This window comes from Salminus brasiliensis, chromosome 14, assembly GCF_030463535.1.
Source record: "Salminus brasiliensis chromosome 14, fSalBra1.hap2, whole genome shotgun sequence".
Lineage (NCBI taxonomy): Eukaryota > Metazoa > Chordata > Actinopteri > Characiformes > Bryconidae > Salminus > Salminus brasiliensis.
In genome coordinates, this window is record NC_132891.1 from 1,180,437 (window position 1) to 1,204,389 (window position 23,953).

Genomic DNA, 23,953 nt, shown 5'->3' on the forward strand with positions numbered 1-23,953 from the left:
ACTGTGCTGAACGTCTCCAGAAGCATTAACCTATTCCTGTGTGTGTCAACTAGACAGTCCTGTTTCTCGCCTACATGGGAAACCTGAAGCTTAATTGAAGAAGAGGAGGAGGAGAGTTTCTTTTTCCCTGTCTGTTCATCAGCAGAGCCACTCCCACACCTGTCACCTGGAGGGAGGGGGGGGTCATCATTTTTACATTAATGTTGCTCACAGTGCATGGAGAGCGAGAGAGAGAGGGAGAGGTGAGGTTGAAGTGCTCAGGTAATCCCTGAAGAGGGGAGTTTGGACAGGTTTTAGGATCGTCAGGATGAGGATTACCTTCATCCTCCTGCTTCTGGCTGTGAGTAGAACATTTTTCTGAGGTTCTGTGGTTGACTGGAGCTCATTTCCAGACAGTTGCTGTGGTTTTATATAGAACCATTTATTTAGAAGAACCCCTTTTTAAGAATGCAGAAATTACAGTTAATGCATTTGGAAAGGTTCTGTATTGTACTAAAAATGGGTTCTTTGAATCATAACATAAGTGGACCTCATTTAGTGTCATACTGAACCATTTTTAAAGGTTCTTTAAAGAACCATCTACAAAATAAGAACCATACAAATGTCTAAATAGTTCTTTGAGTTGGCATTGGTAAGACTAATAGGACTGTTTAGCCTCAGCTCTTCAGGATGAAGCTTACCTTCATTTCCGTTCTTCTGTGAGTAGAACATTTTTCAGAGGTTCTGCGGTTGGCTGCAGCCTTTGATGTTCTTGTGCTTTGAAGGTTGTATCCTCTGTGGTTCTGAACAAGCGCCCATGAAGGAATAATCATTCATCTCTCTCACGCACCAGCTCCAGAGTTTTCCCAGCAGCCTGCTGCTGGTTTAGTGCTGCTTTTGCTTTCGGTTTCTGTGAAAATAAGGACCTGTCACTGATCCAGGTTCTGCTGAGTGCGCTAGTGACAAGCCTACTCAGTAGAACCTGGTTTCAGTCCTGTGGAAGAAGCAGAACCTCTTGAATGTGTTTAGTGATCATATCAACAAATGGAACATTAAAGATCCAACCAGGAGCAAGCTCTCAAACAGCACTATATGGACCAAAGTATTGAGACATCTTCACATTGCACCAACAGAAGCTTTCATGCCATGCCATTGTAAACCCATAGCAATCCTTTGGTGCTGTATCAAAACATTTTAAAAGGTTCTCTAAAGAACCATCTATAAGAAGGTTTTCACTGTAGATAAGACAATGAACCATATAAGCATCCAAGGGGGTCTTTGAATTGTCATGTTTTCAGATAGAACCATTGCCTTCACTAATGAACACTTAAAAAAACCCTTTGTTAGGAGTTTGAAGGTTCTATATATCTCATTTCAAAAGACTGTATATGGTACTAACAAGGCTTCTTTAAGGTTTAACATCAGGGGCCTCTTTTTTCTTTAAAGGTTCTCATAATAACCATCTACAAGTGGGTTTCCACCATAGAGAAGAATTACTGAACCAGGCAAAGGATCATATTATTGTCCACATGGTTATGGATGGGATGCCATGGTTTCTATATAGAATCAGAATTTGTTTGGAGAGCCCATTGTACTTGAAAAAACATTCAAGGATCCAAAGTTTTTTGAGTTTTTGTGGTTTTGTACAGAATTAGTTCACTTATTAATAATTCTTATTAAAAAGGTTCTCAATACCTCAATATCTGCATTTCAAAGGCTCCATAGATATATAGCAACTTTCTCAGTACTATATATATATATATATATAACCGTAACCATCTACAAGAGGTTTATCATCATAGAGAAGAAACCTCCCAGCATTTGAATGCAGCCTACCCCCCGCCTGACAACACGACTGACACATTCATGTATGACACATTCATGTTGCTTTTTTAATTAAAGTTAAAAGTAAAAAAAAAGAAATAAATGACACCATTAAATTTGATTTAAATCAATGTAAAAACATATTTCATATTTCATATATCAATTTTCTATCCAACCCCAAAATATAACCTAAAATATGTTTATTTAAGTGTAATAAAAGCAGTTAAAGCACATGAAGTTATTTTTACTTGGTCATTTGTAGGTTGAACTGATTAACCTTTTTTTAAAGTGTTAAAAGTAAAAGTAATGAGTTCAGTTCAAGAAGTTCAGCCCTGAAATGGGTTTCTTTCAGGGTTCTTTGAGAAAGGAAAGAGAAGAGTTTGGTCTAATGCTTTGTCTGGTTAGAACAACAGTAACTATTGATTATTCAGTAACTGCAGTAAAACTAATATGTAACGTATTTAGTTTTGAAGGCGAGGGATTGAAGCATAGACTCACATAAGAGCTGATAGAGTTAAATGGTTCTTCTAATCAATCAAATCAGGTTTATTGTTATCAATTAACACAGGTGTAAAACTGTTCCTCAGTAGTACAAACTCATTCACGACTAAAAATAGAGAATATATACACATTAACTATAACTATAAACTATACACTTTTTTATTTGTTTGTTGGATTTGACCTCATCTTTCTCCCAATCTGTTCTACCACCCTATCACCCACCCTATCACAGCCCCTCCTAGCACTAGCAATTCTCCCGGAACTAGAAGGGTAGGAAGGGTGAGGACAGGTGTGGATGGCACAGGCGTCTGTTATCTGGTGCGGGGGAGCTGGGAACCTGGCACTTTCCTCTGAGCGTGCCGGCTGCCCGGCGATGCCGCATCAGTGGCAGTTAGAAAAGAGGAGGTGGCTGGCTTCACATATATTGTAGAAGCCACCACTTCTTTTCTGACTGCCACTGATGCGGTATCACCGGACGCCGTTTGGTTTAAATACACGATTCAAGAGTTTATGGTCAGGTGCACAGCAGAAACCAGCAGCTCCACTGTCCAATGAAATTCTTACTTTGCAGTTCCTCCATTTACCCACATAATCTTAAATAAATAAGATTAAAAACATTCAATATCAATATAAAAAGACAGAAACTTATACTTAAAATATATTGTATATACACACTAAAGTAAAGCTAAGTAAGTGAATAAAGAAATAATAATAATAATAATAATAATAATAATAATACAAAAGCTATGCAATATGCAGGTGTTTACATTAGTATTTACATATTTATATATATATATATATATATATATATATAGTAAGCACTGAGTAAAGTTCAGTTTCCAGCACCACCTGAACGCAGCGTTAGAGCGTCAAAGTCAGGACCTGCCAGGTTTTAGAAGAACTGCTTTCCTCCTCAGGCAGTGCTGTGACTGAATGAAGGGGGAGGGGGTAATTAGAGAAGTACATGTGTAGTAGGTGAGTAAGCACTCATTCTCTAAAATCAGGGAGGTCCTGTAGAGCGTTGGGGAGTGTGAAGTGTGTGAGAACTTCAGGGTGCTGTAGGACTGTAGGTTGTGTTCCTGGACAAACGCTTGATTCCTTTAAATGAGTCTACATACCCTGCAAAGGCTAGATAACACCTCCATTATTGAGTCAAAGGGCCCTGTTCAGTTTACTTCATCATTTCAAATTATACAACATACTTCATAAATTATAAGGTGTTCATACTATCCTCCTGTTCCCTACAGTGTGTGCCCACATTAAACACTCCATACACAGGTGAATGAACCTGTAGTTGGCACACAATGATTTTAATGTTTTTAATTAAATGATTTGAATCCATATAAAATATTTTGCGGTGTTTATTGGAGCTAAATAAATGCATATAAAGTCATTTTCAGGACAAACTGATCAACCATTTTTTAATACAATGTAAGTAATCTGTTCATTCTTAAGTGCGCACCTGAACGTTGGTTCTTTAAGCTTTCTCTGAAACAAGAAAGGTATTGATATGATCGCTCAACTGAGTGCTTGTATATATTTTATTAACACTTGACACTTTGAATCCTAGGTTTATCCCTAGGCTTATTGATATTTTAAAACCTTTTATTTAGTAACTAAAAATGATCCACTAATTTCCATGAACCTATTATCTAGCTCACCATGTGTTGGAAGGTAAGGAATATAAACATGGCTTTATATACGTTTTTTATAATGTGTTATATTTAGCCTACATAGGGTTCACTGCATATAGTCAAAGCCATTCTCAGTCATTTTTACAACTTTTAAATTTAATAAACTTTTAAAGAATACTAATATTAAAGTTTATTTATATATATTTTCATTCAACTTGTAAAAAAATACAATGGAAGCAATTTTGTTTAGATAACTACTTTAAATGAACCATTTTTATTTTACCCAGTTCAATTATTTGAAGTTCCTCCATTTACCCACATAATCTTAAATAAATATGATTTTTAAAAATTCAATATCAATATAAAAATAGAGAAACTTAATTGAAGTTTAAAATATATATAAAATATAAAATAATAATAATAAAAAAAATATATATATATATATATGTATATACACTAACGTAAGGCTAAGTAAACACTGAGTAAAGATATAATAATAATAATAATAATAATAATAATAATAATACAATACAGCTATGAAATATACAGGTGTTTACATTAGTATTTACATATAGCATAATGTTAATGTTTAAAGTCAAGCAATTTTCTTTAGATAACTACTTTAAATTAACCATTTTCATTTGAACCTAGTTCAATTACGTACCATTTATACTTTTACTTCCATACTTAAAAATGAATGCTTTTCACATTGGTAGTCCAGATGTAATCAGAGCATCAGGGTGACTCAGCAAAATGCATGGCAGAAATGAGGGTTAATGAGGGAGACGGAGATGATATCAGGACTACACACAGACTACAGGCCTGCACAGATGCACTACTGATAAACCCACAACTGAAAAGTTCTCATAATCCATAATAAATGAAAGTTAGAGAGGAAATTTGATGGGTTGGGTGCAGTTCAGTGTCACTGAGAGTTTTCTTTTTGCCCTGTTTCAGTTTATTTTTCTGTACCGGTAGAAAAGCATTTGTATCTGGATCTGTACACAGAACCAGAAGGGTTCTACCAGGTCGTTGTGGAACCCATTTATTTAGAGTGTAGGAGAGTCATTTTTTACATATTAGCTATGTGGACGACATATTCCCCACATGCCATTACTGATCACAGTGCTGAGTATCAAATATATCAAATGGGGCACATACATACACACACACACACACACACACACTACATGAGGGTTAATTCAGACACCGAGGATTGTGTGCTGTTGGGGCTGTTTCCGTGCTGACGGGGAGAGACAGTGGATTTGCCTACAGCTTTCTACAGCTTTGCATAGCAGCTCAGCAGCTCAGCAGATCTCTGCAAATTTCAACTGATGCTTTAGAGCCTGCTGCTTTTACACACAGTAAAAACACTGAAGATGAACCTCCTGGAGCCTGATTCATTAATTCAAGACAGTATGAACATCATATGATAACAAGTAGTTTAGCTTTTAATCAAGTAAACACTTGTTAAACCATTAAACCATTGTTTCATTAAAAGTGTTTATTTGACCTGAAACAGTTAACCTACCTGAGAACACATTTTTTTTTTTTTTTTATTGTAAGGAATTCTATCATTCCAAAACTGTTGCAATTAAGTCTAAAGAGTGTGTCTCAAAGTGACATTTTTTGACAAATAAAATAATTTTAAATTGGATTTTATGTTGACCCATTTATGCTGATCTTTTTAATGAAATTTTGTTGTCACCAAATATTATTTCAAAATGTTATTTAAAAAAAAATAGGAAATCAAAGGATTTCACTGTTAAAATTGATTTAAATGTTTGTTTTTTTAACAAATGATGATGTTTAGAACAATACATCAGCTTGTGTTCATGTATTTTTACATATTCATCTATGGTTAAAGAAATGTAATTTTTATACTGATCAAAAATAAGGTCATACTTTGTTGAATGTTATTGATTATAATAGATTTTGGAATTCTGAAACTGCTACAGTTGAATCAGTGTGTGTAGAACAATGTGTCCTAATGTAGTACTGCATTTTTACAGCTCGCTTCAGCATCTAGAAAAGTTCAGAAGGTCAAAATTCTCATTTTTAAGCATCACCAGAATTGCAAAACAAGGTTTTTGAAAAATCAAATATCCGAGTTTTAGGAGGTAAACTTTAGAACGCATAAAATAGTGTTTTGTTTTGCCGCAGGTGAAAAACATCTGTTTTCTCATTTACAGACGACATTTTTACCAAAAAATAATTCTTGCAAAATTTGAACATGACTCGTGACGCATTCCACTGTGTCTAGCCAATTTTTATGGTGTTTTTTTATGAGATTTTAAGAGGTGTTTTGTTTGAGAGTTTGTTTCCTACAGCTCTATGCAAAGTCCCCGTAACGCCTTGGCCTGAGGGTTTGAGCTGTATCTCGTCCATGAGCTAAACAAAGGGTTTATTTTCAGCGTTTCACTGATGCTTTTCATTTTCCATTTTGTGTGAAACTGTGAGTCTTATCTGCCGTTTAAAACAGACATCAGATATAATTATAGTTCAGGACTGTCAACATTAGACTAAAACACACAGCATTGTTGAATCACTTTTTAAACTTTGTTTAAACAACGTTATTTTAAGACTTTTTCAGAACTGGAAATATTGTTGACATCTGGTACCTGTAAAACTGAGAGTGTCTACCTGTAATTAACTCTATATAACATTAGAATAAACCCAAATAAACATAAAGTCAGTGGTCAGTGAGAGCGTCTACCTGTAATTAACTCTATATAACATTAGAATAAACCCAAATAAACAGAAAGTCAGTGGTCAGTGAGAGCGTCTACCTGTAATTAACTCTATATAACATTAGAATAAACCCTAACAAACATAAAGTCGGTGGTCAGTGAGAGCGTCTACCTGTAATTAACTCTATATAACATTAGAATAAACCCAAATAAACAGAAAGTCAGTGGTCAGTGAGAGCGTCTACCTGTAATTAACTCTATATAACATTAGAATAAACCCAAATAAACAGAAAGTCAGTGGTCAGTGAGTGTCTATTTGTAATTAACTCTATATAACATTAGAATAAACCCAAATAAACAAAGTCAGTGGTCAGTGAGAGTGTCTAGCTGTAAGATAAGGGTGTGTGTGTGTGTGTGTGTGTGTAAGAGAGAGAGTGTGTGTAACTGGAGGATTTTGGTATGTAGATAATGATGGGTTTGTAGAAACTGCCAGTCTACTATTTATAGAGAACTCACTTATGGGATTGGGAATTTATATGTATACAGTCTTCAGCAAAAGTTTGGATACCCTTCATCAAATGAGAAGTAAACAACGCTGCTTCATCTAATCATAACAACATGAAACACAATATTCAGCAAATCCAAATGCACCATTGCTCTATTTTTCATATTAGTTTGGGCGGTTTACTGAGTGAGGGCCTATTAACACCCCCCTCTTCTGTAGAAATTATAGCTTACAAAACATGTTCTTGCAGCTGTTGCATTTTGCTCTCTCTTTTTGGCATGAGGTCTCTGGTCTGGTCTGGGATATGCTTGGGTTGTTTTTGCTGCACAGCTTGTTAAAAGTCTAATGTTCAGGTCAGGGTTCTGTGAGGGCCGTTCCAAAAGCTTCAGTTTGTGTCTCTTCAGGAAGTCCAGGGTGGACTTGAGGTTGTGGTGTGTTTTGGTGGTGTGTTTTGATCAGTATCCTGTTGTAGAAGACATCTTTGTTCTAGCTTCAGCCTTTAGCAGCTGGTTTGATATTTGCATGGTATATTTTTCCTGAAATCCATTCTTCTCTACACCTCTGCAATATTGCCAGTATTGCACAACCCCACAGCAAGCTGGATCCACCCCATGCTACACATCTGGCTTCTCTAGATGTTGTGCAGCAGGTCGAATGTTGAGTTTGTTGATAAAATTGCAGTTAAGCTTTCTTTCTTATGACTTTTCTATTAAGATTATGTTTGTGGAAGCAACGCTGCACAGTAAAACAGTGCACCACCCTCTTGACTCAGCTAAACGTCCCTGCAGGTTCTTGGCAGTCCAATAGCGGGGTTTGATTTGCCTGTCTTGCCAGCGTACAGACAGTTCTATGTGAAGACGAGCGTCCAGGCTTTTATCTGTCCTGCACTGAAGTGGTGGAACAAACTTCCCCTGGGTGTCCGAACAGCAGAGTCCAACGCTCGCTGTCCTTAAACCCAGACTGAAGACCCTCCTCTTCTGAGAGTACTCAGGCGAAGAGAAGAGTACTATGGTCTCCATATTGACTTGTGTTTATTAGAGTCTAAGATTAGAGGATCTGAATTTTAGTCTGTTTAAACTAGCTGAGGTTCTTTTTCAGTAAATAGTGAAGCTCTTCTGTAAGTCGCTCTGGAGAAAAGCGTCTGCTAAACGCTGTAAATGTAAATGTAAATCTGATCTCTACCTGATCTCTAAAAAATATTGTGCATCTACTCGTTTCCAACATTCCACAAAGCTTCATCTGTCCAGTAGAATGAATGATGAATTCTGTATTCTTATACTAGTTTCTTCTGTATACTCAACAGCTCGGGGTCGAGACATCTCACAGTCAGGAGAACAACATCACCGGGAAGCATGTATGTATCCAAGTTCTAGAAATATATACCTTTTGTTTCTATACCAACATTTAACAAGTTTACACAAAAATAGTTGCTGTGAAACACTTGGTTCTAGATAACCTCCCCTAGTCAGAACACAGTGTTTTACAGTAGATGGTGAAGGGAAGCAGATGTCTGAAGCTCTAATAAAAGCTCCTCACAGAAAGTTCTTCACCTAATGGTGATGAAGACGCTGCCTGATGCCTGAGACACTGTTCTACCAGAGTTCTGAGAAGAGCTCGGCTCTAGAACCTGCTTTTAAAATCAGATCATTAAAAAGGTGGAGGGATACATGCTGCAGGGTGTAGTGCAGCTACAGAAAGTAGTCCCTAAAGAGAACTGCATTAGTTGAGATTCTCCACTATTTTAACTTCATCATCATCATTATCATCATCATCATTCCATATAAAACTCAGAAGACTCGTGTAGCTTCACTGGTGGGTTTGGATAGAAGATAAATTATGGGCTATATTTGTGTTGTAGTCATGGCAACCGAAACCAAGTTTTATTCATGTGCAAGTGTAGTTTACATCAACAAAACATTTTCAAAAGTTTTTAAAAGCATTTTCATTTTTTCTGTAAGGAGCGAGTGCTGATCCGGACCAAGAGAAGATGGGTGCTTTCTACAATAGAACTGGAGGAGGAGGATCCTGGACCTTTCCCCAAAGAGGCTACGAAGGTACTGCACTCATTTCCAAGGGTTGAAGATTCTGACATTCTAGAGCAGGATTGAGCAATTCCAGTCCAGAAGGGCCCCCATTGCCCACTCCTGTTCTGGAGCCAGGTCCGGACCTGAGTAATCGGACTGTGAAGGAATCAGTGCATGATTCAGTGCAGTGTGATTTATTCTCATCATGTCTGCAGAAGAAGAACTAGATGTTAAAGTAATGGACTGAAGGATTGATTTAACTGATTTAATATAATTACCATGCCAACATGTTCTCCCTCCGTCAACCAGCTCAACTACTACTCCAGAGTAAAGCTCAACTTTACTCTGTCGGTTTGTCATTTAAAGGAATAAAGGAGTGATTAAACTGGTTTAAAGGATTAAAGGGTTAATCAAACTGATTTAACATAATGAAGAATTGATCAAACTGATTGAATGGAATGAATGACTGATTAAACAGGTTTGACACAATACTTGAACTAATTGAAAGTGTTGATTAAACTGATTTTACAAAATATAATAAATTGCTTAACATACAATTAATAAATAAATTATACAATTAATAAATAGATTGCTTAACCGGTTTATCCAAATAAAGGATGGAATAAACTAATTGAATTAAATGAAGCACTGATTAATTTGATTTACCAGAATGACAAGTTGAATAATAAACTAATGTAACTGACTGAGGGATTGAAAAAAGTAATTTAACCATAATAAGAATTGATTAAACTGATTTAATTGAATAAATGCTGGTTTTAACCAATTTATAAATTTATGTACAAAATATTTAAACATGCAATGAACCATTTAAGCTTTCAAAAGGTTCTTTGAATTTTTTTTTTTTTTTTACTAAAGAACCCTTAAAGAACCCTTTTCTTAAGGGTACAGAAACCATTCAATACAAGACAAAAGGCCCCTTATGACTATACACAATTGAATAAATGATTTAATATGATTATTTATATTCATTTATTTATTTGATGAACATGTTTTATTAAGATATATTTTTTGTATTATTATTTTTAACTGTTTTTCTTCAGTTGTACAACGACAAGGCCAATGACCACACACTGAAGTTCAGTATCAACGGGCAAGGCGTGGATAAAGAGCCTATGGGAGTGTTCACCATTGATGATCTCACTGGTGTTGTCATCGTCCACAAATCTATAGACCGAGAAATGTACCCCGTATTCCAGGTGAGTCCATTTGCTCTTCCTGTTAAACTGACAAGATCTACACTGTAATATAAAAACTGAATTTTTAAAATATTAAACGTATTAACTTATTAAACTTAGACATATTACTCATTAAAATTTAGATTGTATCCATATTATCACAGTCACAAAACAGTTTATTTATTGATATAATATATATTGAACACGTCACTAATTGTCTACGTAAATATATTTCTAAACGTGCTGCTGACATGAAATTCTCACCAGATGTCGGTGAAAAGAACTCAAAGAAACTCAAACCACAGTCGTCCAGAAATGAAGTTGTGTAATAATGAGAAACGCCACAGGGGAAAGTATTGATCAGGCTTGACTGAGATTCATTGAAGACTTCCTATAAAAGCCTTTGTTGGTGATGACACTTCAAGACTCCTCCTGTATGGAGAGACTAGTCTCAGGCATGGCTCAGGTGTGATCTTGGCCCATTTTGGTCCATTCTCCAGGTTCTGAAGGTTCTGTGGGCTCCTTCTATGAACTCTGAGCTTTGGTTCAGTTCCCCCATAGATGTTCAGTTGGATTCAGGGCAGGTGATTGGCTGGACTGTTCCAGCAGCTTTATCTTATCTTTCTCTGAAACCAGTGGAGAGTTTCCTTGGCTGAGTGTTTGGGATCATTGTCTTGCTGAAACATCCACCCTCGTTCCATCTTCATCATCCTGGTAGAGCAGCAGATTTGTATCTAGTACATTTGTCTCGGTACATTTGTTCATCATCCTTCCTTTAGTTATTTGAAGCGTGTCAGTGCCGTCTGCTGAGAAACAGCCCTCCACCATGATGCTCCCACCTCCAAACCCCATATGCAGTGCTTCTGACCTCCAGACATGGTGAATATGACCAATCCAGAGAGTTCAGCTCTGATCTGACCAGATCTTCTCCCAGTGTTTCACAGACAGGTCTTGAGAGAGAGCTCACTGGTTTTACCCATCATGAGATGAGTTTTGTGCGGCTCCTTGGTAATGAGACCCCCTTTTATAGGCCTTCAATTGAAGCAGCTGATATTAATTAGCAGGAATAAGCGTAAGGATTGCTTTCTAATCACTGACAGAGTTCAGCTGGTGTCGGGACTTTTCAAGGCTCCCTGTGTGATTTCTCATTATTACACAGAACTTCATTTATGGGTTCATTTATGGATTATCTATTTGTTTCTTTGCATGTGTGGGTTGGATGGGTTATTACCAACATCCGGTGTGAATTTCATCTCAAGAGTACCTTTGGAAATACATTTACTTAGAATATTGGTGATGTGTACAATACAGTATGTAAACCCTTTGTCATTTTATGGTTTTCTGCATTCATTTGTCATAAAATGTGATCTGATACTCATCAAAGTCAAGTGTGCTTAAAATTATAACACAAAAAATAATATGATCTTGCAGGTCTTTACTGAACACACTTATTCAATCTTCCTGGCAGAACTGCTTTAGCGTAGAGTAGCCACAGTTCCAAATTGTCTCCATTTGTAGAAGGTTTAGATGGTTTGCCTCACTGTAGGCTGGTGAAAAAGTCTATGAAATCATTTTGTAACCCTTTCCAGTTTTATGTAAAGCAACAATTTTTGATTGTGGATCCTCTAACAGTTCTTTTTGGCAAGGCATGGCTCACATAAGTGTATTCTTCTTGTGTGGAGAAAACTCTCTAAGTCTAAGTGTTTTTTATCAGTCAGTAGCTCTAGTCCACACCTCCAAACTCATTTTCTTAAGAAGACTCCAATTAGCTTTTTAGAGATCATTAACTCAAGGGTTCACATACTTTATCCACTAGCACTGTGAGGTTTTTATGGTTGTTTTCAATAAAGACATTGATGATCACAATTTTTTGTGTAATTATTTTAAAAACATTATATTTGTCAATACGTCTGACTTGGATGAAGATCAGATCACATTTTATGATAAATTAATGCAGAAAACCATTAAAATCTAAAAGGTTCACGTCCTTTTTCTTGCCACTGTATAATAATGTTATTTTTTTGCTTCCTGTTTTGTCTGAACTTAACATTTCTGAAATTTCTTCTTAATGAAAGGTGGAGTTTGATGTAGCAGACCGCATGACTGGCGTGATTCTCGACAGAACGTTATCGTTTAATGTTGCGATAAAGGATAAGAATGACAATCCTCCCGAGTTCATCCCTCCTACACTGTACGCCAAAGTTCCAGAGAACATTACAGAAGGTCAGGATCACACACTACTGCCTCATCAACAACACAACTAACTAAACATAACCTAACAAGCATTAATGTAATGGTAATACTGGGATTTCAATGATTTCGTCAAATAAAACAAGCCTGTTTTATCCACTCTAAGTGTCCTGTTTGAAACACCCATGTGCGTCCACCCAACAGGTTCCTAGTGAAAAGCAAATGTACAAACCCACTGAGAGCCCGTGCCCACCTGTAACCCACCTAGCCCATGATTCACCCATGTGAGCCCCACATAAGCATATTGGCTGGGCAAGTTTTAGCCATTTAGCTCAAAGGTTTTTGAATCTGGACCTTGAATCCAGTTTCCAGTCCTGGACTTTGTCATTCGTAGTAGGTGTGGTTCTGGGTTATTCTAGCAGCAAAACAGCCCAGTTGCTACCACCACCATGCTTAACAGTTGGCACAGTATTCTTAGGGTAAATGCCCCACCTTCACTCCTCCAAACATACCTCTGGTCACAATCATCTAGACATTCTTCCAGACGTTTTTTTCATGGTCCATGTGGTTCAGCCTTGATTTTGGAGGTCCAGCTTCTTAATTTTGGATAATGACAGTGTTCCAGCAGCTTCCAGTTCATGCCAGGCCTGTGCTGCGGTAGTTCTTGCATTGCTCCTGACCTTTGAAAAAGTGTCTGCTTCCCCCAATAACCTTTAAGGTTATTTTGAAATCAGAGCAGATGGTTTTATCCACCCACAGCTGTGGGTTGGAAAATGTTCTGACAGTGGATTTTGGGACTTTATCATCCACTAGTTTCCTTATGAAACCCACAACCACTTCTGTAAACATGTTGATGTCCTCAAAGCTGCGTTGGAACCTGTCCTAGTCTGTCATCCAGAGCGTTTTGCAGAGCAGCCACTGATTGGCCCATGCAGTATACTACCCCCCTCTGCACCAGAGCTTCCTGTCTTTGTTTATATTTAGAAAGATGGCGGCATGATCCAATTTGCCAAGTGATGCAAGAGATTGAGTCTTGTAGCTGTCCTTGAAATGAGTATAGTGTCCGGTCGCCCCTGGTGGGGCAGGTGATGTGCTTGTAAAAGTTTGGCAATGCTTGTCCGCTGTTGCTTATTTATGGACTTATTTAAGGCAAGTGAATTGAGGACATTACCTTTTTAGTGATTGTGCTAAAGTCTGTCCGTTCTCACTGTGATGAAAATGCATAGGAGTGCTTCCAGTTTCACTTCAAGCTAAGGACAAAGACGAGCAAGGCAATGACAACTCTCGCATCACCATGAGAATTATCTCTCAGGAGCCTAAAACACCCGTGATCTCACTGAAAACCATCTCACGAAGTACAGACGAGAATGTAATCACACAAATCATCCTCTCTGGATGCTTCGATTACGATGTGAGTAACATTTACTACACACTGCAAGACTTAGTAAGTGAAATCTTCCTAAATCTAGTCTAGAAATAAAATATTTCTCAATTTTACATTCTTGCACAACTATTATACGAGTATTACTAAAAGTGTCTTGTTCCTCTTGTAGGTAATTTCGCTTATTTTAAGCATTTTTTCTTACCACAAACTACATTATCTGCCAATAGAATAAGAAAATAAATATTACTACGATAATTTGAATATACGAAATACTGGTAACACTTTTTAGATTATTAATAAACTGTTTACAGAGTATGAGTAACACATCAACCCTGATCCTAATGAGTGTCCTAATGAGTGTTTATTCCATCTAAAGAAGAACAATCCAAATAAAGTGGCACTGAAATATCAGATATTTAGACAGGATCTGAATGCTAGTATCTAATTTTTGTAGAGTACTGTCCATATGAGCTCACTATGACTGTAAATGTACACTAACACACTTCTATACCCCAACACAGCATTGATAACACTGACCTCACTTGTGTGCCTTAGAAAGCAAAGGCCTATAAACTCATTGTTGAAGCACAAGACCACGGAACTCCTGCACTGTCCTCTACTGCAACCGTCCTCATCAACATTTCAGACTCCAACACACACCAGCCCGTGTTCACTGCTGCCAACGTATGTCTCTTCAAACTACTCATGTATTAATAGCTACCAGTGACTGTAGAAAACATGGGCAGCAAAACGTCTCTCAAAAGTGAAGCAACCACAGGTCTAGCGCCTCTACTGGCTGGTTATGACGTGCAACTCCTCCCATCCACATATGTTTCAATGACAAAAACAGCCCATCTCAGATGTCTTTCCATCTCCAGTGTCTCCAAATTCTAGCAGTTAGTTCTCCCTGTGCTGATGTTGGCCCAAGAGGGTGGGACTACACCCCCCTTTGGGGCACCCCCTCTCTGGTCAGTACATGGAGGAGCTGAGCTGTAGAGGAACTTACATGAGCTGCACTTTTACTGGTGGAGCGTCCACTTACTGGACAGACTGGGAATCCAGGGGGAAATTCGCTCTGCTTCTGCACTGGAAGCTCAGTGAAGATGGTCTGAGACACTGAGGCTCGGTCTGGGAGAAGGGTTTGACAAATTTGACAACATAGCGGACAGTTTTGGCTTAATTTTAATAGAACAGAATGAATCGGAACCACATGCGTCCATGTTTTCTACAGTCATTGATAGCCACCAATGAGCATGAAGTCATTTGCATAGTGTTCATTGATAACTGGTTACTGTCATTTGTTCTGTGTGCACAGTTACATTACTCAAATGAAGAGGTAATTCTGCACTCTTAAAAATAAAGGTGTTGAAAAAAAAGGTTCTTTGAGAGATGCTTTAGAAGAACCACTTTTGTTTCCATAAGGAGCTCATTTTGAGAGATAAAAAGACATAAAAGTGTGGCTTTTAAAGTCTTTAAAGTCTTAAAAGACTTTAAAAGCCAAAGAAGGATTTTTTATGGTAGCAAAAATTGTTATTTTATGGCAACACTCAAAGTAGGCACAAAGAACCCTTTGTAGCACCTTTATTTCTTATATATGTTTACCTACCAAAAACAAACAAACAAACCCAATATATATATATATATATATATATATATATATATATATATATATATATATATATATAGTGAATGCTGTAATCATGTTAGAAATTGTAAAAATGAAAAAAAATATCATATTTACATGGTCTAATTTATTTGAAAAGTACAAGTAAGAGCTATTAGTACTACCATCTTTTACTACATTGCAAAAAGTGCCACAAAATGCTTATAAAGGTCCCATCTCGCAACTTACGGAATTTAAAGGATCTGCTTTGGTGCCAGATACACCCTTCAGGTGTCTTGTGGAGTCAATGCCTTGAATTGTCAGATCTGTTATGGTGGCACAAACGGGACCAACTAAATTTTAGGCACTAGTGGTGCTAATGTTATGGCTGATCAGTGTATTGTGTGTTTGATAATAGTGGTCCAGTGATTGAACACCTTTTTGTGACACTACCTTTTCCCATTGTGAGAAATGATACAATACAGACATAACCTGACATAACAATGGCATTTCTTTCTTGGTACCTTCTAGTACAATACTCAGGTTATGGAGATGGAATCCAACAAGGAGATTTTAAGGTTGTCAGTGACAGATAAAGATACCCCGAACACTTCAGCGTCCAGAGCCAGGTATAAGATCTTGAAGGGCAATGAGGATGGCAACTACAAGATTGAGACTGATCCCAAAACAAACGAAGGAGTGTTAACTGTCATCAAGGTACATTTAAGCTGTGCAGAACTGGGTGGAGGTGTTGCTAGCTCAGTAGTTCCTATTTCTTGTATATCATGGGTACGATATAGAGTGTAATATACAATTGTGCTCAATACAAAAGTGCTCAAACGATGTCCTGTGTTCTGGATATTCATATTCATATTTCATAGGGGAAGGATTATGAGAGGACAACTCTCACTGAGCTGGAAATAGCAGTGGACAATGAGGAGCCATTGTTTGTATGCATTGATGGAAAGCCGGCGTCCCCTGACAAGCGAGTCGCAATAAAACCCAGCACAACTAAAGTTGCTGTCAAAGTCATCGACGTAAACGACCCGCCAACCTTCCAGAAGAAGATCCATACAGTGTACAGGAAGGAGGAAACAAACCCAGGAGATGTGGTGTATGAACCTGTTGTCAAAGATGTGGATTCAGATATAAACAAAATAAGGTGTGTGTAAAAATGACCCATTATGGAACAAAAGTATTGGGACACCTGCTCATTCATTGTTCCTAAGCTATTGTTCTTTTTAATAGCTGTTCCTAAGCTATTAAAAAGAGTTTACTCTTCTGCTTCTGTTGGAGTAACCGTCTCTACTGTCCAGAGAAGAAGACTTTCTACTAGATTTTGGAGAAGGAGCATTGCTGTGAGGATTTGATTGCATTCAGCAAGGCCAAAGTGTTGAATGATCGCCATCCCCACCTCCTCCCAAAAGTACTGGATGGAGCTCCACCACCATTCCACTGCTCCACAGCTCAAAGCAGCTAAATCTAGCCCACGCCTGGCATTAGGCAGCATGGTGCCAATAGGCTCATGATGTTTATCTGCTCCAGAGAGTCCTATTCTATTGGCAGCACTTCTTCTCTACAGGGACTAGACAAGCTGTGTGTGTGCATTTGTACATTTGTGTCAGCAATGGGTGCAGCTTACAGTAGCGGAATGCATTCATTAGAAGGCATTTGGAACTATATGGAAACATAATCCAGCTCAGTTCACCTCTGGGTGTGTCCCAGCAGTTTTCTCGTTTCTAGCCTCAGGCTGTACTCAGCCACAAAAATGTTGAGGTGAAGCTCAAGAGTCATCAAGTCATAAAGTTTACTGTTGCTTTGTGTTTAAAGGTATGAGCTCGCAGAAGATCCAGCTAAGTGGATGAGTGTAGACCCCAAAACCGGCAAGATCACAGCAGTGAAGAAGATGGACCGCGAATCTCCATATGTCAAAAACAGCACCTACACTGTCGTGATCCGAGCAATAGACGATGGTATGCCCTCACAGCGTGAATTTCTGTCTCTCTGTATATTTATAGGTATAAAATGAGGGCTTATTATTGCTGAGCATTTATTTCTAAAAAGAGATACTTTAGTTATCAATTTCCAAAGGTTACATTTAACTACAAGTAAAGTAAGTACAAGTAAATACAATTTTAATGATATTTAAATACAAATAAAAAAAAGTAAAATAAGATAGATAAAATAAAATAGAATAAAAGTTCAAACACATGGTTCAAACAATTTTCATCTAAACTTTTAGTCTGTAATGAATAGATCCATCAAATCATGTAAACCATTGATACTGTATGCATACTGCAATACATGAAATACTTGGTATGACTGATTTAAATGTAGGTTACATTTCTAATATTTGCACTTTTAAGAAGATTATTACATTTATTAACTTCTATTAACTTATGTTTATTTGTTTTTACCATTTTCTTTTGTTCTTTTGGCTAAATAACAGATCCTTTAGACTTTCTCAAGAAATAATGCTTAATACAAACAATCAAACAAAAAATAAGTTATAAAGTAATAAATTGAATACTCATAATATTTGTGTTAAATCTACACAGTGTAAAATGAGAATTATAAATTATTTAGATCACATGTATTGCAAACAAACTTTTTGAGTCAGTTATCATGTTATCCATCATTATCATGTAGGGGAACCTCCTGCCACTGGTACAGGCACTTTGTTGGTCCACCTGGGAGACATAAATGACAACAATCCCCACCTGATCTCCAACACCTCGGTCATGTGTGGGAATAAGGTTGACCGTGTGACGGTGAAGGCTGATGACGCTGATGCACATCCATTTGGAGGACCTTTTTCCTTCTCTGTTGGGAGTGATGATAAGGATATGTTGAGCAGATGGAAGTTCAATCCAACCACAGGTGAGTGAAAAGGGATATTTTAGGGTCAACATTCATTTATTCATTATTTCACAACACACATGTGTTCTATAATGTGAAAGCATGCCTTCAGGAGATGTATGAGATGTATGACTGTGTTAGATTAGTGTAGACATCGTGGTTGGTGTGGCGCAACAGTTAACACCGCTACCTCACCATGTGGGAGACTGGGGTTCAATTCCCGATCTAGGTGCTGCGCTAAACCAATAAGAGTCCTTGGGCAAGACTCCTAACACTACATTGGCCAACCTCTGTGATATGAGTAACCTTATAAGTCACTCTGGATAAGAGCATCAGCTAAATACCGTAAATGTAAATTAGTGGTCACCAGTGCGGCTCCTGGGGACCTACAGTGCAACTCTAAGTGACCTCACCTGATCCATTGCTTTACTTAATTGAAATGACAGTGGACCTCATTTACTAATGTTTTCTCAAGAGTTTAACAAATCCCAACCAAGAAAACATTGAAGAAAGTTTGGAGAATATTTGTGAAAACTGCTTTTTAAGTGGGTTTTAAGAAGAAATTTGCTCTAAGATTGGTTGGTGAATGAGGCTTGATTTGATTGATTTAAGTTTGAGGTGAAACCTGCTGGAAGGTAGATCTCCAAGAGAGCTTTGTTGATGGTAACGGGACTCAAGATGTACAAAAAATATCCAATGCCTTTAAAAATCATCAGACTTTTTTGAAGTTCTGAACCCTTAAAGAAAGTACAAGTGGTCAGACCATGAGAATCTGATGCGAAGTTGTGAAAATCAAGTCCAAAAAGTGTTAATCAGAAATGTATCCCAGTGTTTGGATCTCTGCTTGACCAACTGCGGAGAAATGGAATATGCATCGTACCACCCAGAGGGACAAGACCGTCCCAGGAGCCCTCCGAGCTTCAAGTACGGCTTGGCTCGACCCGCCATCTCTCAAAATCCATGGAAGACGAGCGTCCAGACTTTTTTCTGTCCTGGCACCTAAGTGGTGGAACGAACTTGCCCTGGGTGTCCGAACGGCCGAGTCGCTTGCTGTCTTTAAACGCAGACTGAAGACCCTCCTCCTCTTCTGAGAGTACTTGGGCGAATAGCAGAGTGATCACCTTACTGACTTGTGTTTAGTAGAGTCTAAACTTAGAGAACCTTTGAATTATTAGACTATTTAAACTAGATGAGGTTTTTCTTGGGTAAATAGCAAAGCACTTTTGTAAGTTGGAGAAGAGAAGAGCGTCTGCTAAATGCCTTAAATGCAAATGTAAATGTCCCTCAGCCCAGCATCAGAGCAAGAACAGGACATGTGAGGGAAGCCAAAGAAAGCCAACAATCAATTTCATGGAGCTACAGAATTCAGTGGCTGGCACTGGATTAAAAGTGCACTAGAAAGTATCAGTGTGGCCCAGCTAAAAGGGTAGATAAGGTCAATGTAGAGTAATGGGTTATTATAACAATTATAACAAGCATCGGCCAAATGCTATAAACACAAGGCAGAACAATCTGTGTAAGAATCTGACTTTGGCTTTTACAAGAACTGTCTCTCCTTAGCTGAGGTTGTACCACTGTACATCTGGGGGGTTCTTGTTATTATGGTAGATAAAATCTTAAGGCAGATCTTAACCTGATGTATGTTTTGTGTCACAGGGCTGGAAACCTCACTGATAAGTCTAAAAAGTTTACCCTATGGGAACTACACGGTTCCGATGCGGATTGAGGACCAGCAGGGGCAGGTAGGAGAGGACGTTCTGAACGTGGTGATATGTGAGTGTGGGGATAATGATACGTGCCGGAAACTCCTGCCTCGCTCCTACAACCTGCATGGAGCGGCTATAGGAATCCTATGTGGATCGCTGCTGTTAATGGCTTGTAAGTTTCTTCTGGGAAAGAGAAACTAGAACCTTCTCATGTGAACCCTTACTGTCTTAGGATTGTCCAACTGTAGAGCCTATCTTTACACAAATGTGTAGGTTATCAAAGTTATCATCGGTGTTCTGTACCAGCAAAGCGTGGATGGTAAACAAAGACTGCTACAACCACATTCCACACCTGTGAGGTGGCTGGAGATCAAATATGTAATTATCTGGGCTTTTTCTGAGACACGTAGGCTAACGTATTTGTCAATGGATTTTTCAGTGCTGCTCTGCTGTTGTTTCCTTTGTGAGCACAAAGCCAAGCAGTTTACACTAAACCTCCAAGACGAGGGGAACCAAACCCTCATCAATTACAACGAGGAAGGAGGGGGCTCGCTTGCCAAGGTTTGTGTGAGCTGATCAACGTATTCAAGCAGAAGTGTACACACAGTGGCTATATCCAGGCTATATTGTGAATGTGGTTCAACTGAGATTGTACTATTATACCTTTCCTTCCCCAATCCCACCTCAATCTACTGAACTCAACCTCACCATAATCTGTCATAACCCATGCCATTACCCCACCTTACCCTGATCTTCTCCTTCAATGTTCTACACTACTCTAAATGTCTACATTGTCTTACCCTACCAAATCCTCTTACCCTACCCTTCCTTATTCTGTCTTACCCTGTCTTACTCTACCCTGCAATACCCTGTCCTTACCTTACGTTGTACCCTGCCTTAATTTGTACCTTTCCCAACCTTCTTGCTCCAACTTAACCTAAAACCTTTAACCCTTTACAGTCTTATTCTTAGTCTTACCCTACTTTACCCTCATACCTTACCTTGTCTTGCTCTACCCTGTCCTTCTCAATGTAATTCACCTGAGACCCACCTATTCATATCTTTCGGTTAAAGGTAGGGTTACCCTAACCCTAACCCTACCCTAACCCTAATCATAACCCTAACCCTAACTCTAACCCTTCCCTAACCCTACTCTAACCCTAATCCTAATCCTACCCTAACCCTACTCTAACCCTAATCCTAATCCTACCCTAACCCTAACCCTAACCCTAACTCTAACCCTACTTTAACCCGAACCCTAACCCTACCCTAACCCTAATCATAACCCTAACCCTAACTATAACCCTTCCCTAACCCTACTCTAACCCTAATCCTAACCCTTCCCTAACCCTTCCCTAACCCTAACCCTAACCCTAACTCTAACCCTTCCCTAACCCCTAACCCTACTCTAACCCTAATCCTAATCCTACCCTAACCCTACTCTAAGCCTAACCCCAACCCTAATCATAACCCTACTTTAAGCCTAACCCCAACCCTAACCCTAACCCTAACCTAATACCTTACCCTACCCCTCCTGAACTTACCCAACAATTAAACATACCCTGTCTTACCTCCCTATGTTGTTAAACCTATCTTGTCCTACCTTGTCCAACAACACCCAGACATTATACTCCATATAACTTCCACCTCTACTGTACTGTGAACCTGCCCTTCCCTATCATATCCTCCACTCTTCTCTATCCTATCTTGCTATACCCTATCCTGACGACCTCTGTAGTGTCCTATCATATTAAAAATGACACTAAACTCTTACCCTGCCTTACCCCTGCTCTACCATACAATACCATCTCCCGTACCCTGTCTTACCCTATCCTATCCTCTTTTCTCTGCTCTTAGGCTGAACCACAGATAGCCCAGTCCCCCACCTTTAACAACAGTGGCCTGAAGTCAGGAAACATTCAGGTGTGTTTTACATGTTTGTTCTGTACAGTCTTTTAATGGATGCACATGATATAGAGATATGCTGAAGATCACAGAAGCCTCGACATAGTCACTAGAACGTTCACAGTTAAGGAACTTGGCAAGTGATCTGAGCTTGTAAGGACAATCATCCCCTTTGGCAAGAATAAAAAGTACCCTGACGTTAATTCTGTGGTTTAGATACTAAAGTCAGCTTCTCACGCTACTATCTTCAGCAACTACGGGACACATGTCTACAAATATTACTCAGATGTTATCCAGATATGCCAGTGTCACACTAGTACAGATTTATGATGTCTTGTTACCAGTGATTCCAGTGGTGTTTCAGCCATTTACAGCATCTTAAAATGACGGGTTTTAGAGAAATGCACAGTTCTGTTCATTATTCTGCACATATCAAATTTATCTCAGCTTCCTGAAGATACGTCATATGTCCTAATGTTTGTGGACACCCCCTATAATAAATGCAAGCAGCTAGATAAAGTTGCACTCATTGCTGACACAGCTTGTCTAGTCCCTGTAGAGAAGAAGTACTGCCAATAGAATAGGACTCTCTGGAGCAGATCAACATCATGACCCTATTGGCTGCAATCAAATCCTCACAGCAATGCTTCTCTTCCAAAATCTAGTAGAAAGTCTTCTTAGTCTACCCTTGACTTCAGAAGAAACAGTGAATGAGCAGGTGTCCCAAAACTTATGTAAAATGAAAAAATATTTTTTTATATATTTATTTTAAGTGGTTTTAAAGTTTTTATACTAGACAACAGTGATTTAGTGGTATGAATATCTAGTATTGTTATGATATATAAACAGTAGAAGGTCCCACATATTCCTACATGCCCATAATTGATTCATGAAATTTGTATTATAATTGTTTTCATGTTGTTTCTAAAGCTCACAGAGTTCTCACAGAGAAGGGGTCATGGCTCAATGAAAAACACTGCAGCCGGAGCGGTAAGTTTCCCTTAGCAGATATTATATAGCAGATTTATTATTAAGTTACCCTACCAAAACTCTCTTGTCCAATTACTGGATTCAATCAATTGTAAATCAATTATAAATAGTGCTATTTTATTAAATATTATTTATTAGTGCTACATTTGATTTAATTTACATCTAGTATAAAAAATCATATTTAATTTTATATTTTTATACAAATATTATAAGATTATGTCTATATGATTTCTGATTTATTAAACAAACTAAAGAACAAAAAAAAACTATAAGTTGATTTATTTTGTGACATTACTACAATAATCTCAAAATGAGAAATATCAGATTTTATACTACATTTATGACCATTAAACTTGCTCTCTATTTTTTAATAATTTGATATTTAGTCATATTGTTTGCAGTGTAGTTGGCCAGTCAGTCCAGAACTAAAATCTAGGACCGGTTCTGAAGATCTCTGCACCCTAAATATTTGAATATGTAAATGTTAATAATTCAAAAGGTTATATTCACCTTATAATTTATAATCTGCTCATGACCACACTGACCTGTACATTCTTCTCCTCTAGATGTTTTCAGGGGGTCTTCAGATGGCTGAGGCTACTGGAACTCTGATGAGCCAGGTAAGTGTGTTTTCGCAGTATCTGCTAAACATTCACATAAAAACACAAATAGCTGATTCATCAACCCTCCAAAGAAGCCTTTGTACCTCATAAACACAAAATTGCCTCTGTAGTTTGCCAGCTAATCAGCACTGTAGCCAGAAGACATTTTAAACTGGTTACCCCTCTTTATTTAATAAGAACTCACCTGGTTTAGTGCCAGGCTCCTCATAAACTGATTGTGACCGTTGAGGTTTAGTCAGCGCTCCATCATTCAGTTGTTGGCTTTTGAGTCCTGGGAACAAACAGCCGGTGGTGATGTTACTTCACAATAACCTGACGGCCTTTTTCATATATTATTATA

The 23,953-nt window shown here is 38.1% G+C and overlaps 1 protein-coding gene across 1 annotated transcript; it reads left to right on the forward strand.

Annotated features, from left to right (window-relative positions):
* Nucleotides 1-212: 212 nt before the first annotated feature.
* Nucleotides 213-23,735, forward strand: cdh26.1 (cadherin 26, tandem duplicate 1). Its single transcript, XM_072697423.1, has 17 exons — nt 213-340; nt 8,437-8,487; nt 9,092-9,187; nt 10,219-10,374; nt 12,429-12,576; nt 13,770-13,954; nt 14,483-14,611; nt 16,062-16,247; nt 16,412-16,692; nt 17,361-17,503; nt 18,180-18,410; nt 20,046-20,267; nt 20,535-20,656; nt 21,953-22,018; nt 22,931-22,990; nt 23,557-23,610; nt 23,724-23,735. The coding sequence occupies exons 1-17, from the start codon at nt 308-310 to the stop codon at nt 23,733-23,735; spliced, it is 2,175 nt and encodes a 724-aa protein (XP_072553524.1). The 5' UTR covers nt 213-307.
* The last annotated feature ends 218 nt before the right edge of the window (nt 23,736-23,953 follow it).